Genomic DNA, 18,135 nt, shown 5'->3' with positions numbered 1-18,135 from the left:
CAAAGTTACATTGCTACTGTAGCTCTTTAACAATCTAACTATGTATGTATATCTTTATTTATATAGTGCTATTAATGTACATAGCGCTTCACAGCAGTAATACACGTGACAATCATATAAATAACAAATAATACAAATAACACATGATGGGAAGAAGCACTTCAGACATAAAAGTAACACTTAGGAAAATGAGTCCCTGCACCGTAGAGCTCAGAATCTAATTATGTGTCTATCATGTGTGACCCAGGTGATGAATATACTTTGCACTAGGTATGTTTACTATTATGTTTATTAAAGCTACAAGTAAATACATTCGAAATCATGCAACGAAAATAATGTTAACTTGCAAATGCTCTTGTTTGAACAAGTGTTGCATGGGAAAGGAACAGCAATTTAAAAATGGGGCTGATGTACAGTATGTGCTTGCAAGGAAACACATATTTGGGATCTCCAGATATAACCATTATTTTCCATTTTTAGAAGACTTGTCTAAATAAGGGAATGTATCCTTCAATGTAAATCCTTCTTTTTTTTCCGACTTTGTAACTTCGTTTAGTTTGCAGTGATGAATCAATTGGAAACTGACAACGATAAGGCCCTACAAAATACCGAATAAAAGAATCAAGTGTTCAAATGCAAATAGCTAAATCAATCAACAAACACAGTGACAGGTCAGTGTTTTGCTGAACAATGCTGGCTATTTGTACATCACAAATGTACCAGCAATATAGATGTCCAGACCACAACATTCTTAATCATGCCCTGACATTAATGTAAAAGCTGAATTTGAGAGATTATGGGACCAATCTACTGATATCCTATTTGAATTTTTTTTTGTGTACGTCACAATTTCAGTTTTAAACAGTAGTACAAACCTTTATAATCTGTGTGGTACTGTATGTATGAAGGTCGTTATGAGACTTTTTACAAATGACAGTTAGAATACCTGATTGATACAATTTAAATGAAAACAGGATTGTGTATTTTATTATAACTAGCATTAGTAAATCTATATTTAGTGTAATATTATTTATAATAGCCATAATACAAAATTAATGCATTTTGTTCCTCTTTATAATGATAAATAGCAAATTCATTTTGCGCTAATATATAAACCGACTTCTTAGGATTTATGCCAGATTGAATATGTCGAACAATTTTTTTGCACAGGCTAAACTATATTTTTGGCTCAGAGATACAATTTTGTTAATACATACTATTCACATATGCATTCCATTTGTTTCTGATAATATAATATAGTTGATAGGAATAAAAAATGAGTACATACAGGTAGTTACACACAAGCACAATAACTCGTGTTTTAGGTGCGTCAATTGTACGCAAAAAAAAATCAATTTGCGACACTTAATACATTGATGTGTTTGTGACCTAAAGTAGCATGGAAAATGAGAAACTGTTACAAAGTATAATTATCGGACAATGACATTTTACACATTTTGCAACATGATGCTGAGCACTGTAACATGTTGTAGGATAACAGTCTATACAATCTCAATGTTATGGCAGAGTTCTACTTCTGCGGACTCCACTTTGTACTAACAAGATGAATGTAGTAAACAGGTCTGTAGGAGACGAGCGCAGGGGTCTAACCAAGGAGACAGATTTGGGGGAAATAAACATTGGTTTTTATTTAGCCCATAGCTTAAAAACAACACAGCTTTAAGGCAGCATACAAAATACTCACACTTCCCAGTCCCTATCTGCAAAGGGCTGGGAGGATTGGCCTCTTACCAACCTCTGTGCGAAAGTCCAAAGAGGTTCCTGTTATCAGGGGCTTTTTCCCTCAGTCTGGGTTGATGCCCGTGGGGTGCACCCTCTGACAATTTTCAGATTTTGCTGCACCCTAGAATAGAGGGTCTGAATCCATGGGATCCCTCTCTGAGAGCGCAATCCTCCTTAGTACTAGAGAGATTTCCTGCAGTTAAACAGGAAGCTTTTCTACCTGAGTGATGCGCATGTGGAGACTGGCTAATTGTCTGTAGCTGCAATTAACCAGCTCCCTGCTTGATTCAGCCGCCAGCTACAGGCTTTCTATTTGGAGCCATTTTAGACAGGGGCTAAGGCCCTGTCACGTACCTCTCCCGTTTGTGGGTAGCTTGGGCTAGCCACGGCTAAAAGCCATCCCTTCACTCACTCGAGATGTAACTGTGGCTCAAATGACAATGGGTGGAAAGAGATATCCCCCAGTCATGCTGGGATTGGAGCCCTTTCTCCAAGTGACCTTTACTCCTACCAGTTTGTTGCCATATGTGGCCGTGGTTGAGGAGGCCACCATTGTGGTTGGTGAAGATAACCAGTGTCTCTTCCAGGAGGTGCTTGAAATCAGCATGCTTTAGTCGCTCGAGGAGGACTTTTCCCAAGCACAGTCATTCCATGAGGTGCTTAGCTTCCTCGCCAATATGGAGCACTCTTCGCTCAAGCTCCTCTCTCCATTTTACCGAGTATTATTTTAACCACATGGCCACGAGATTTTCCTTTCGTCAGGCGATCTTTTGTTCCCTGAAACTAAGGTGCCCCCCTTCAGTATCCATGATCGCAGGTGGTTCAATCTGGGCGGAGTTTCCATCCACTCTGATTGACCCCAGTGGCATCTCTGTTTGGTAATTGGTAGGCTTATCATCTTGCTCCTCCCTTTCTTGACGTATTACTTCTTCTAAGCTAATCGATTCTTCAATGTGTGGGGAAGTTTTAAGTGATGTCTGGTGGGTTATCTCTACTGCAGAAGAGCCATCTGGAAGCTCCTTCCGTACCGGGTGACCCCGGCGTACAGCTTACTTATTCTTCATGGGCGTACCCACAAAAAAGTATGACCCCCTTAGCAATAGAGGGGTTATTTGTGGCTGGTTTAAGATCCTTAAATTCCAGTACGTCAGTCTTTTTGTCATACTCCTATTTGCAGTTCACAAGCCTGTAGACTTAGGTGTGATCACTGACAGTGAAGGGGTACCCAGGTTGTTCAGCCCACGTGGGTACCCCTGATCCATGTGTTGAGGTCCTAGAATGTCAGATCTTGGACCTAGATGTCAGAAATGCATTACTGTGACTGTGTGCAAATTTTGCGACATTAAAGATTTTTCTGTGTTTTGCCTTTCTTGGCGTGCTGGGACCAGGAGATTTCTAGGCTGTAAGTTTCAGGGTGGGTTTGCCACAGAATATGTCTATGTATTGGGATTCCAGAGTTACAGGATACCTTAAAAGTTGGATCCGGGAATCGAGTGAGATTCTCGAATACAGCAAAGCACATTGCTCCGGGCAAACTCCTACCCTGAAAACGTTCTTTCGACTCACCGCCAGGATTCCGGCTGCAGCATAATCCAGACAAGGTAAATGGGGCATGAAGGGGATAATGCATACCTGCACCATACAGGGGGTCCGTAGGATAAGGAGAGGTGCCCAGGTACCCTGAACCTAGTATAGGGGTTCAGGGGATGCTTCAGTTATATGATAAAGCTGTGAGTGGTTTTGTGTGTAAAAGGTTTAAAAGTCATTTCTAGAGTGTGGCAAGGATGAGGCTAGTGAGGGTAGACAGTATATCCACGTATCCCATCCCTGACACCAGAACGGGACTTACATATTTTATCACATAAGATACAGGACACAGTATATTTTATTAAAGAGTTATGTTTGATAGGTACATGTACTGATAACCTGTGAATTAACTGTGGGATTTCCATGTCATGGATTCCGGGGGAACAGATGGCTACCAAGCTTGGTGTCTATAGGTCTGTTCGGAATCCGGACTTGAAAGCCTCAGGGATGCCAAGGTGTTATAACAGGCGGAGTACTGCAGTTATACTTGATTACCTCCGTCCTGGGCTAACACAGGGCTATCCGGCCACCATTTGCCCAAACCCAGACTCTGGAGTCAAGACAGCGGGTGGGCTCAGTATGCCAAGAGGCAGAGGTGCCAGGTTGGCGCATGCCCCTTAGTAGACTGAGAAAAGGTGCCCACCCGGCTTTACAATACCGGCAAATCTGTGATTGGATGGCAGGAGAATTCCCACGCACTGATAGGCTGTAGAGGTTTGTGAATGGAACATGAAACCCATAAGAAACCTTGCAGCCATCAGGAGAGCAGATTCCAAACACCAAACCAACAGAGGCAAATTCAAAGATGCTCTGTGCAGAATAGACACGAGCCGGCTTCAAAGATTTTGACTCAGAAGATTTTCTAAGTCCCACCTTTTGAGAACATAGCAGTCGCGGCTGGCATTGCATGCCGAAATCCGTTCCAGGATTTTGTGAGTACCTCCCGGTCATTGGCAAGGGCTCCTACAGAGGTCATTTTTGAGAATTTCGTTTAAAGGACAAGTTTATTCATTAGCCCCGTTCCCAGTAAGTGTGTTAACCGTGTAAATTGTGTTACATTGTGTGTAGTTCTTTTCCTGAAATAAATTACAATTTATTTTACCTTCTTGCTTTGCTCAAGGCAGCATACAAAATAAACATAACAGACCTATTCCTTTGTAAGGGCTAACTCACACTTCCCAGTCCCTATCTGCAGGGCTGGGAGGATAGGCCTCTTTCCAGCCTCTGACCCAAAGTCCAAAGAGGTACCTGGTTAGGGGTTCTTTCCATTAGTCGGGGTCTGGGTTGGTGTCCATGGGGGGCACCCTCTGGTGGGTTCCAGGGACCGCAGGGTCATGCAATAGGGGGCCTGGATCCTTGGGGTCTCACTCTGATCAACACCAACCTCTTCTGTGCTAGAGCAATCCCCTGTAGTTTAAACAGGAGGGCTTTCTATCTGACTGATGAGCCAGGTGGAGACTGGCTAATTGTCTGTAGCTGCAATTATCCAGCTCTCTGCTGGATTCATCGGCCACGTACAGGCTTTCTATTTGGAGCCCTATTTAGACAGGGGTTAAGGCCCTGTCACAAGGTCAAATAATCCATAAATATAAGAGACCCACTGGGCCCAAAACATGTAGGGGGAATATGTAACCTCAATAAAGACGCTTTTGTTCTTCAATTCACATGTGCCGCTGTCTTTATACTTTGAATCTGTTCCAAAATGGGATCTACTGTAGAATTAGACCCCCGACAGTCCTAGAGTGCTAAACTCTTACAAATCTTCCTCTAAGTTTTTCATATAAAGTAATCATCGGGTTAACTTATTAAAGATCAATATCTTCACAATTCAAAATATAGACACTGTAAAGAAACCTTTAATAGTATATTACATATGTAGTCTAGCCTCCAGACGATACTTCTCTGCCTGGGCCTTTTCAGTGTAAGTCCTGTTAGGTGCAGGCAGTGGAGGGGTTAATTCCTTCTTTTAGGCCCTGTGTGTTTTTGCAGACTTAGATACATATCCAAGGGCGGGCCTTAGCAACAACCAGAAAGTGTCAGCCTGAGGGAAGGATACTGATTGGTTATCATACACTATAGATGAACCAATCAGTATTCAACCTGCTCTGTTAAGGGGCAGGGTTACAGTCATCCACCTCAGGTTATAAATATTGGCACTTTCCCAAATTGGGGGGGTCCTTGTCATTCTCTCTCCTCCCTCTGTGGAGTTAGGAACATCAGCCCTCCATCTCACAAGGAGATGTGAGGAGAGGCCCGACAGGCCTGACCTGGGCCTAATGCCTGAGTCAGGGCATAGCAAGCAGGGAAGGATGTAATGTCTCTGTACTAAGATCTGCATGCAATAAAGACAAGAAAATAGAAATGATGTGCGATTCACTGTCTACCAAAGATGAAGAGGTGTCAGTATGGGCCATCCCCTGCCATCATAGAGGATCCATTCTGACCGGAGGCGCTGCACCAATGAAGATCTATGGTAACCTGTGATCCTGTACTGTTTCTCCCCACAACATCGCGGAGCACTCAGCCCTCCTGTTTGCCAACAGGTACACAGCACAACACCTAAGAAGTAGTCAGAGACGCATACCCACCCCAATCTCACTTGGGAGGGGGGGAGGGGGTACAAGGGCTATACATATAACTGATATGGATATTTATCTAAAGCATTGATGCTACATTCTGATCTTTCCAAAACGTTTTGAACTTCTTTAGGCATGAAATGTTGATCAAGTCTATGTGTAAGTTTTTTTGATCATTGGTTTGGCGTTATAGGATCTAGAGAAGGTTACTTTAGGAGGAGCTTCATCACCAACTCGAGTACTGGAGTTTTGTGCATCCCAAGAAATTCAGGCCCATATGGCAGTGCTATTGCCATTTACCTTTCAGTCCTGTAAGGCACCTTACGGTGCAAGTGAATAGGTGGAACAGCGCTTTATAGTTATGGGTGTGATGGTAGGGGTAGATTTGCCCGCTTTGAATAAAGGTCAAGCCAGCCATCACCGCTACCTGTCCATAATATGTAGTTACGATGCTGAACCCACATTGTGCTGATATCATGTGTTGTGTAGCTTGTTTCCAGCACTTCAGGGACCAGGGTTAACTCTGTGTTCAGGAGGTAATGTTGCAACGTTTAATGTGACCTGTCCATGTAACCATTTTTATGTAACAAAATGTATGCTGCAGTTAACCCATCAGGAGGCCAAGTAGTATTGGAAAGACCTACCAGTGACCTTTCCTATGTGCATACATAATGTCAGCATGGGGTATAAAGGTGGGGAGGGAAGCCCCTGCTATTTCTAGTGGGAATTCCAGAGTTGGTGCCAGGCAGGAGTTCCAGGTGCAGTGCCAGTTCCTGTGCCGGTTCCAGGCATAAGGTTCAGTCTGGTTAGTTACAGACACTGCATGGGAACATTACGGGGTAAATCTCTTCACAGAGGTCCCCGCACAGTTGTAGTTGTGTTCCAATAAATTCATTTTGACTAACTCTGTAGTTCTGTCTGAGATGATCCCTGGTGTACTGTATTTGTCCTGATCTCCTGTGACAATGGGCCTTAATCTTTAAAAAAAAAAAAAAGGCTTCTCTATACACAGAGTCATCATATCACTTTGGTGGTTCCATCAAGATGAATAAAAAACAGCAGATGGCAGACGTTTCAGTCTCATAAAATCAGATTTGTATAATACTTTTTTACTGTTAACCAACAAATGCTGCAGGTTCAAAACTGACATTTATTAAACAATATTTAACAGATTTAGGGACATAAGATCACCAAAAAAAAAAGTATATGTGAAAATACTGTAAGTGACAAATCATGACCACAGTATCGGCAGTGAAAACTGCAAAAGAACCATGAAGAAAGTATATAATGGGAAGAAAATGTAGACAAGAAATATTACTAAGGGTATTTGCCAACCATAATGACACTGATTCTATTGTTTAACTATTCCATATTTTAAAATAAATGTCTATGATGCATGAACAAGTGCTGTAATGTGGATACAATGCAGTACGAATAATTCCCACCATGGTTTTATATTTATTTATGCTTAATTTTAAGTGTAGCCATGTCTGGTTTTGGCTACTACCCTACCCTGCCTGATATGTAAGTCCTGGTACAGTGCAGGCAGTTTTAGGCTTAATCTGGGTTTTCCCCAGCAGTAAGCAGCTCCTTGAGTGACAGCGGGAGGTGGGACAAGGCCTGTGTTCTGCCCTATCCTGGCTCAGACCTTGAACCCTCCCCCAGGGATTAGGGGTTGCACTTCCAACATTTAGTTAGTTGTCTCTCCCTTTGAGAGAGACTGGTCTCACGAAAGAGGTGTACAGGGCTCTGTCACCTACTATCCCCTCCCTTAGGGGAGTGGGAGCGAGTACCATACCCCCTGCTCCATCAGGGAGTTGGGGAAGTTAGGACCGACCCCTGGGGCCCATGACTGGGGTTAAGTCCAGGGCCCATCCTGAGGCTGGAGACCATTGTTATAGTATGCAGAACTGCTTATATGCTGTACTCTATAATGGAGAAGAATAAAGATGTTCCTGTTATCAAATATACTCCTACCTGGGCTTGCAGTCTGTCAGGGGGAGTATAAAAGTTCTTCCGCAGGGACTGCTTCCAGCTCTCCTGGAGCCTGCAGCAGATGGAGGCATTGACCAACGAATGAAGGGGAACCAAATATCACCCCTAAAGCCTGTCCTGTTTCCCCAACATCAGCGGGATCTCAGATCTTCTGTGAGCAACAGGTATGCAGTTTCCACAGGTGGGAGATTTAAACCCGAAAACTTCACGAGTTAGGCGAGGTCTCCGCTGGCTGCTGCAGGGACAAGATCCACCTCACAATGGGGCCGGGCCCGCTGCGAGGGGGGGGCTGCCGCGCTACGCCGACAGAAACTCCTGCTCAAGAAAATTGAGAGCAGGAGTCGCGACGGAGGCTAGGCCACGCCCCCCGGTGGTTCAGCCAATGAGGGCGAACCTGCCAGGTGATGTCACGGCCACGCCCCCATCACGGCCCCCCCCCCTCGTCTTTCCCCCTACAGCTCTCTGCAGAGCCGGGGACTTGGCTGCACGCGCCGCCTGCCTCGCAGGCACGCGTGCAGCGGGGCAGTAGCCTAAGTATCTCGGGAACCACAACTTGGGGGTAAAATGAGTAGGGGCAACTGTGACTAACATTTTCTTAACATGCAAATATGTGATAAAATTAAGATAGAGACAAGTACAGATATATCAGATGTTTTTGCACTCGTTAAAACAAAGCGATGTATTAAAGCAAGAGCGATATTTAACACACGCGCTAATGCATCACCATTAAAAGCACTGGTAAAGCGTTCATTAACTCCTTAACGCACACGTTATTTTACACATTTTTCTCCTTAACGTACGCACTATCGGGACCAATAACATCTGCTAGAACAGCAGGTCGTATACAGTATATGCCAGTTGATAAAGACAATTAAAATCAAATACAAATGAACAATGCAAGATCAAATAGAAAAATGAACAATGCAAGATCAAATAGAAAAATTGGGTTTTATTTTAAACAAGTGTTTATGATCTTGCATATTTAAGCGCAAGAAAGAAGGTTTTCCAAAACGTAGGACTGTAGAATCAGCTATTTCCGAATTAAACATCAATCTGTATACTGCTCATTTGACCCAAGTGTACGACCCGTTAATAAAGAAATATGCACATCATATTAAAATTATATTTTAAATGCAGAGAGTAGGACTCAAACTGCTCTAACCCAGTGGAAAGTAAAGACACAACCTCAAAATCAAAAGGTTTTGCTCTTTAGACTCTACGCACTGACGAATGTGTAGCGCTGAAAAAAATGTATTGTGCCAAGCAAAAAAGGGTGCAACTCTTTAGCTTGCTTGGCAACCAAATTGCCAGCTGTTTATATGATGCGCAAGGTGTACTTTGAAGATAATGGACAGCATTGCCAAAAACACGCGCTCTCTAATGTCAGATGCTGTGTGGCAAATCCATGCTGCCGGATTAAGAAAAATTACTGGGGATTCAAAATTCGGAAGCGCCTGCATAAGACAAAAGAAAAATAATGAGACTATTCCCAAATAAGAGAAACCGCATATCCTGTCGCCAAAAAAAAAATAAAACATGTAAAAAGCCAGACAAACAAAATATGAAAAATATTTCTGAGGAGCAAAGCTAATATTAGGCTCTTGATTTATAAAGCTGGATGGATTAATGGATCAACAATCCAACTGCCTGAGGAAACAAAAAGAGAATCTTCAATGCTTGTGTGCACATTAAGGACACTCGCTAGAATACTACGAGTCTTTACAAAGCACAAACCCAATTTGGAAGAATCCATGGCTTTCTTTGCCATTTTTGGATGGGCTTAGCAGTGGGCAAACCAGTGTGTGCAAAACATCACAGCCTAAAGCTCCCCTGTCGGAAAGCGTGGATATTCTAATAAAGATCTAATTCATTTTAGACATCTCTCGTTTCCTTTTAGCGGTCCACTTCAGGCTGAAGGAAATCAAGATCATTACGGTTAATGTAGGATGCCAGTACATTAATAGAGGGTACTCACGTTCATTTAGCTTTTAAAAGGAAGGAGACGTACCACCGTTTATTTTTCTTCTGCGATATGGAAAAACCTTTTTACAAACTCTTGATGACGGGATCAATTAACAACGCCACATCAGTTGTATGCAGATCTTGTTTTTTTTTTTTTTTTACTGTGTAAATGTGTTAAAGAAAGACGAGATTCTTCTAAAGTATATTTTTCTGGGTCCCTATTTGAATAGATGGGTTTTACGTTTGGTGTCATCATGCTTCACTCTCCCTCCCTCTTACACATACGCACACGTAGATGCACTCGCAGACTGAATGTGCTTTTGTGTTTTGTCAGAATTAATGAGAAAAGTTCCTTTGCCCTAGGGGTAATTAGTGTCCTTGGAGTTAAATAAGCTAATACTTAGACACCTCTGGCACAGGCAAATATGTTTGTGTATTGAATAATTGATTCAAAGAAGGGGGAAGGGTTGCTAATCAGATCTGAGCATAATGAATTGATTTAATTAACAGGGGAGTCTTAGGGTCCCTGGGAAATGTGTGCATTTATTCAGCAGCAGGAGAGCACAGAGCACATAAATTGAGAGAGAAAGGCAGCGAGCACATTTTCTTTCAGTGCTGGGTTCACATATTTTTCTTCTTTCCGAATATAATTTTAGATTTAGAGTGCATTCAAGAGAAAAGCACTTTAGAAGCCTGTGAAGCTCAGCAGTAGTAACAGCCAGGGTTATGAGCTATCACATACAATTACATTAAGACAAATTTTATTCTGCAAATTGAACAATCTGGGGGAAGCAAAGAGCTGGAGAAACAGCCTACAATACAATACCCCCTTTTAAAACTGCAGGCTTAGTTTATGCAATTTTTAAGGTGCAAGAGAAAGGGGGGGACAAACTGCTTTTGTCTTAGCAACGCTGAGCAGTTCTGAATGTAATTCTAGCTTGGTGCAATCTAGGTTAAAAGTCACACAATTGTGGCAATTATAGCTGGATCACTGGCAGAGGACGATCGGCTGCACAGTAGCTTGTCTGTGTTCCCAGAAACGGGTCCTTCCCTCCGAGTGGAGGATTCTGGTGACGGAGCATCTGCACTCGGACTCCCTTCAGCCTCTGGGACAATGGTGCTGGACAAGGAGGATGGTGAGTCGGCCGATATCTTTTGAGCTTAGATCTTTTGCATCCATGTGTATAGGAGCATGCGCTTCGATTTATTCACACAGTGAACTGAAAATAGGCACAGAGAGATCCGTGCAGACAAGTCTTTTTGTGCAGTCGTTTGGTGATTACTCGGTAAGCTTTCCTTTACAGATGAAACCACGCTTGTTTTTGCAGTTGATATTGCTAGAAAGTAAACACGATTCAGACTAGTTGCTGTCATTGCAGCAGCCCAGCCTCTCTGTCTAGCTCCTTTTTGTGAGAACAGCTCTTTTGATTGCAGACCATTCTTCATTTTAACGCCGTGCCTTCCTGTGACTTTGATATTTGTATGCTCTGAGCATATCTCCTGGCTTTTCCTTGTTTTACTGTTTCACCTCTATCTTTTTGGCTGTGAAACCTATTATTAGGTTCTAGAACAGAGCTAGGCTAACCTGAAATTCAGTAAAAAAAATCCTTCGGCTATAGTGAAAATGATTTACTTTTCAAATGAGGCACGTGAAGAATATAACTGACAGGAAACAAGTTTTGGTTGTCCCTATACCTTTCTGTAAGAGCAGCAAAAATTGTCTCAAAGGATTGGTAACAGTGGGAACTTCAGCAGTGTTTGACATGTACAGTATCCTCTGATTCCAGCCTGAACAACTAGAAATAGGTCTCGATAGTATATTGAAGAATTATGAGGTGATGTGAAAAACTCATGCATTTAAAAAACTGTAATACAGGGAAAAAAACAAGTACAGTATATGCATTTTACTTTTTTTTAATTGCTTAATGTTTTTAGTCGCAGACACAACACGAATTACAGTCTCCATCAAATACTCCCACCATTGGATGCAGATGACCATCATATAGGATGACCATTGTATGATGGCCAAAGTTCTGCAATTGTTTATTGCCATGGGCACCACAAATGACAGGGTCATCATAGTTCGGTGTAGTGCAGATGTTCTCAACTCCAGTCCTCTAGGCTCCCCAACAGGTCAGGTTTCCAGGATATCCCTGATTCAGCAGAAGTGGCTCATTCTGAGCCACCGATTGAGCCACCTGTGCTGAAGCAGAGATATCCTGACCTGTTGGGGAGTCTTGAGGACTGGCGTTGAGAACCCTTGGTGTAGATAATACATGTAACAAGTCAAATTTCTCTGAAGTAGGGACTTTACTTGTCCTGAAAGCATGCCCTCTTTTTAACCACTAGTTAGCCACTGAAGGTTATCATATCTACCTTACTTCTAGTCTGTATACTCTACGGACTAACACCGCACCATCCTCAATCTGCAAGATGAAGGGTTAATAGTGTAGAGGCAGACCAAGTGGTCAGCCAGCTTACATTACAATGACAGCAGCTGGTGGGATGCATTTTAGTTGTCATTTAGAGCACAGACCATTTGAAATGAAGAAACTCAAGAGTAGGATCATTGTCAAAGCAAGCACTTTACTTAAACATCTCTCCAATCCGTCTTCAAAAAGATTGCTACTTGTCCAGTAATTTCTTTTAATGGCTGGACAGATGTCTGCTATTGATCTCCATTTAAAAAAAAAAAAAAAAAAAGGTAGTAATTATCACGGATAGCCAACTACTCTGTTTTTAGCAATTGCATTAATTTTGTATAAGCTGCGACAGGAGCGGGTTCCTCGTTTTATTCTTTGTAAATAAAACAACGTACAGAGGGGTCTCAAATGCCGTTAACCTATTCCCGTTGAATGCCCTTGCTAGTAAAGACAGAATACACGAAAGTTTGAGCAGATGTTTACTCTGGGTGTTGAAATGATTACGGGAAGTAGAGAAAAGTAATAACTGTTTTGCTGTAGACATGTTAAAGCAGGTGGGGCTCGGAAAGCTTCCAGTATGTCGAATATCAAAAGAATGAGGTCTCCCCACACTAGCATTGGAAACATTCTAATTTGTCGGTGCATTCGATATTCAACTTTGTCTTCTTATTTTAGTACTTTATCGCAGTAGGAAGAAATGTTGGCGTTTTATCCATTCTTTAAGTATTGCAGACTACAGATTTCATTTTTTTCTTCCAAAGTTTCCCAAAACGCTGCTCATCATTATATATATATATATATATTTTTTATATATTGAATGCACAAAAAAAAATTTTTGGGAAAAACATTACCACATTGAAGTTTATCCCACGAGACCACCAATCAGGGAGAGAATCGGACTGTTTTATATTTCAGGGAGAGAATCGTTAAGGAAGTTTGGATTCTGCTTGAGCTTTTCTGGATTTATGTAGTTGGACGGTACAGGAGCCAAAGACTGATTTGCATGGACGTAGCTTTACTTTTTTAGTAAATAATATTCATGATGCTGTTCCCAGACTGGATGGAGCATGTTGATATCTGTTTTCCAAGTTTACTTTATTTTCGCTAACCGTTTGTAATTCACTTTGCCAACCAATGTCTTATGGAGCTACACCAGTTTCATTGCAAAATACCTGAAACAACTGACCATATTTAATGTACAAAAAGGGGTAAACCCCATTGGTTTTCTCCATTAAAACTACTTGAGCATACGCTGTTGATTTCTGAACATTACACTGTCCGTTTATCAGTAGAACTAGCAAATCAATAGTTTTGACCAGGTTAACATCTTTTCCTTCAACAAAAATAGGTAATTCTCTAAACAAAACTTATCAGGAAGAGAGGTTTATTGACAGAGTTGATGGTGAGACAAACCAGAGATCAATAAAGTAGACTAATAAAAGCCCAATTAGTAAAGCCACTTGTGGTGACATCCAAAAGAAGGGGAATAGAGGTTCCAGTAGGGAGAAGATGCCTACCATGGTGGAAGCCAATAACTCAGCAAATGTTTGCCTCATCTTTACATCACAAGTACTATTATGTAAATACATATGGGGTCATGAAAATTCTTGGGGTATTATCCCTAAAGTGTGATGTTAAAGTATACACATTGGAATCTGGTACAGATCTAAGCGGTTAATTACTGTTTTGCCACAATACGGGAACTATTCTAACACAATTATGTACAGTCCTCATGATAAATGAATAAAAGAGCAGGATTATGGTAGCAAATGATCCCTTAGGGTAAGACATTGAACCATACTTGGTTATTACTTACTTTCCATTCTAAGACTGCAACTCCTTTTTTTTAATTTTTTTTTATTAAAGTAAATGTTACAGAAGATTAATGTTGGTTCAGTAAAATATTTTCCAAAATACCACTGGTAGTACTCTATTAATTCTGCATAATATGTGCAGTACTAGATTATTCTAAAGAGATGAGCAATACAGACACAAACAATGAATGTGTGTGTGTGTAACATGGTGTCAGAAAACCCGTAGGGCAAGTAAGGAAAAGTCTGCGGTTTGTTTATTATTTTTAGGAACTGTAATAAAATGACCCTAGAGATATTTTGGATCCGGTAGCTCAAACCCCTGCATTTTGTGCCAGTTTGCTCTTCCCGGCAATAAAAAAGTTTTTTTGAATCACGTAAATCTGGCTATATTGTAGAATAATTGGAGATTTTGTTTTAAGTACCCTATCTTTTCATTACGCCATGATGAAACGCCTTCAGAAAAATGCAGGGCCACACGGATCAATCCTTTTTATGCTTAAAGCATCCTTTAATCATGTATGTAAGTGACACTCACAGTATCTTTTGCCAAAGGCTTCATGATGGAGAGAAACTTTTCACTCCGATTGTCAGGTTAACAGCAGGATGTCTTCTGAAAAAGTCAAGGACGTCAAGAGCAAAAACTGAGATCTGATGGGTCAGTATTTAGGGGGTGTTTTTGTGTTTGTTTTAGACTTGGTATACCTATGGAGCTCAAAACTACAAATGTGTGGACACAAAAAAAAAAGTTTAGCTGGTGCCGCTGGTTATTAAAATTGCTTTCTAAAGCTCTCGTGAAAGGTGTTCAGTTAATGTGTATTGATTGTATACACGGTCATATATAAGGTCAAGCGTGGGACCACTCAGCACCCAGCAGCAGACTGCATGTTTAAAAAAATAAATAGAAAGAATGACACAAGATTCATTGTGTTATTGACTTGTAAATCAAAAGAAAGGAAACAAGTATCCAGGCACCAGTAGTACAGTTCTGCAGACAGAAGAGGAAACACTCTGGGTGCTTGTTCCCTTATTTATTTATTTTTTGCCTTGATACAATAAAACGTGAAAATAAAAGTGGTTTTTATTTGGCACCCAGTCTGTTCAGATGTAATGTGTGAAAAAACCTAAACCTTTCATTATTTGTATTTATTTATTTTTTAAATTGTGCTGTTTCAGGGCCATATGTAATATAAATTATTTGAACTTTACACACCGCACTCCAGATTAAATAAACAGATTGGCACTTGCGCACTCATTTATACGTTATTCTTGGGCCACTGATAAACTGGTAACATAGTTTATTATCTGGTATTGGTCATGAGAAAAATGTAGAAAATGCTTAGAAAGCAATACCGGATACATTTTGGAGCGGCACAGGTGTGATATCTGTTGTCCATCGCAAGATCACAATTATTACATGTTTTTATATAACGCGTCAAGTTGTCGGTGTCCTGGTAATTAGAATTAGGTCACAGAAAAATGAATATGAACCAATTCATACACCTAGGATTAATTCAAAACTGTATAGTAAATAAATGATTGGTGCCGATATTGATCCCCTGTTTACATACAGTCAGAAAAGGCCCGTTCCTAAAGCTACACAAGAGACGAATTTCCACGCAATACAGCATGTGTCCATCTCCAATAGCTTCAACTGAATGTCTTATTGGACAGCCCAACATTGTAAATATGGCCATAGTGAAATAAGTAAGGGCACAGATAGCTGGAAATAGCACTCAGATAGGACTCTCCTTTTACCACTAGAATACTTCCCCCTGAAGCTAGCAATAATACCTTTTTAACAGGTTTCCAAATTCCATTTTACTTTAGGACAGCAATGACGAGATGGTGGAAAAATGGATGTTTATTCCATTGCCATATAAAGCTAAACTTGGCATAACTCATTGGTTTTTTCTTTTTGCGAAGAGCAATCTTTATGGGAAAATGTGTTATTACAATGCATCGTAAAGCTGTCAACACAGCTTTATGTAGAGCATATGAGCAGTAACATGATTAGTTACATTTATAGAGTGAAGCTACTGCAAATGTTTTAATCCTTTCAATGCAAAGAAATATAGAAGGTAGATCCATTAAACACAAAGAGTTACATGAAGGTTCAACATTTCTCAAAGAACATACACAATAGTGAAATAAATAATAATAATAATAATAGCATGTTCTTGTATAGCGCTGCTAGTTTTACGTAGCGCTTTACTGAGACATTTCGCAGGCACAGGTACCTGCCCCGTGGAGCTTACAATCTATGTTTTTGGTGCCTGAGGCATAGGGAGATAAATTGACTTGCCCAAGGTCACAAAGAGCCGACACCAGGAATTGAACCAGGCTCCCCTGCTTCAAACTCCGTGCCAGTCAGTGTCTTTACTCACTGAGCCGCTCCCACTGAGCCACTCCTCCTAAATAGCTAAGATCTTGTGACCTTTGTGCTTTTTATTAAAATATGGGATTTCCTAGAATGTCCTTCAACTTGTTTTGGGTATTACAAATTCAGCATTAAAAAATGAAGGGTTAGATTGGAAACAACTAGGAATCAAGTGAAGATGCTTTATTTTGTTAGAATAGTCTTTCTGAGCACCACCTGCTGGTAGCCAGACTTTCATAACAAACCTGTGACATCGCCCTTCCATTTCTTGGAATGGCTCTAAGTACAGGGTTGGACATGATCAATCCTCACGTACCATAACACTTGACTGATGTGATGCTTCATATCCAACATGTCAGCCATTTGGACAATCCCAAAGAAGTTAGATGAAAATGGCCAATGCTTGAATAAATTATTCATTGAAAACAGTGCCTGTTGAAAAATATTTCAGCATCCATCTCTTGCTGTCCCTGCTAAGTAGTCACACCCAAAAATAATCCTAATTGCCAACTCTAGGCTAGTCACGCAATATTAATATTGGCCCAGCACAGGCCTCTAAAAACAACTAAAAAAACGCATCAGTAATATACAGTACCATAACATGTTAAAACCAAGGAAAACCACCCACTTCTAAAGGAGCACAACTCCCAAATTAAAGTGTTGGTCCCTCTCTGAGAAACCCCTTACATACTGGGCTTGCAATTATAGTAGATGTCATATGTTGCGAACCTCTGGAGAAACTAAACGTATAGGAAATAACAGTTCTCACCCATCTCTAAGATCGTAAATTACTAGAAATATTTGTTGCATTGAGCAGTACATTAATAAACAATGTTTTCATTGTTCATAAAAGCATTATTTTTATAGTTTTGTATGTTATGATTTTATTACTTTGTTAAAATTGTTCATTTTTCTCTCCCTTGATTATGAAAGGAAAAGTTATAAAAAAATGTTGTATTTCTTTCCAGCACTGAAGGATTTAATGCCAGTAATGTTCATGATACTTTGAATGCTCTTTGGGAATGAGAACACTGTTGGGTACTTGAGAATTTGGATTACATTAGCCAATATACGTCTACTGTATTTCCAATAGTAATTTTGCCTTGAGTCAGGTACGAGAAAACAACACTGATTAAAAGTGGACAAAATAAAGAAACGGTTGTAAACTCGGAATCTGTAAACTAACACCTATGAAAGGAAGTACACAGTTGAATTCAACAATGAACTTTCATTCTGTTACTAGCGTGAGTGAATTTCAAAGTTGGATCCCCTTTTTCTTCTTAAATTGCATACTAGAAAATACATTAATGTGTGTTTCAACATTACTTGGTACTCAAGGTACAGTATGCACCATCACTGCAAAGTAATACCCAGAGTGGGAGTAGTAGTATTATATAGTGGATGAAAAGAATTTCAATGTAAAGTGATATATGAAGCATCAAGTGTGTTCAAGGACTGCTAGGATTAGGCTTTCTGAATGAAAGCGGTTTTGAAGCGGTTTGAGCCAGGATAAGGGAATCTAATTAAAATAGGGTATGGAGAATATATGTCTTGACCTTGGCTCATGTGCTTTTAAAGAGTACTTCTGTATACAGCAGAATATAGAAAACCATGTACTGTACAGGAGGCTTCGGTAACCATATCGGATGATGTACGAC

At 40.7% G+C, this 18,135-nt stretch overlaps 1 protein-coding gene and 1 long non-coding RNA gene across 2 annotated transcripts in view; one reads left to right on the top strand and one right to left on the bottom strand.

Annotated features, from left to right (window-relative positions):
* Positions 1 to 301: 301 nt before the first annotated feature.
* Positions 302 to 18,135, bottom strand: part of LOC142464027 (uncharacterized) — a 44,944-nt gene continuing 27,110 nt past the window's right edge. Inside the window, exon 3 of the long non-coding RNA XR_012787563.1 lies at positions 302 to 598. This is a non-coding gene — a long non-coding RNA (uncharacterized LOC142464027). The remainder of the gene's footprint in view (positions 599 to 18,135) is intronic.
* The window catches only part of LMO1 (LIM domain only 1), a 99,728-nt gene continuing 91,787 nt past the window's right edge, over positions 10,195 to 18,135 (top strand). Inside the window, exon 1 of the mRNA XM_075567032.1 lies at positions 10,195 to 10,999. Coding sequence (XP_075423147.1) covers positions 10,978 to 10,999 — 22 coding nt within the window. The 5' untranslated portion in view covers positions 10,195 to 10,977. The remainder of the gene's footprint in view (positions 11,000 to 18,135) is intronic.

This window comes from Ascaphus truei, chromosome 12 (assembly GCF_040206685.1).
Source record: "Ascaphus truei isolate aAscTru1 chromosome 12, aAscTru1.hap1, whole genome shotgun sequence".
Lineage (NCBI taxonomy): Eukaryota > Metazoa > Chordata > Amphibia > Anura > Ascaphidae > Ascaphus > Ascaphus truei.
Note: the sequence above shows the minus strand (reverse complement) of the source record. Positions and strands in the feature narration are given on the sequence as shown.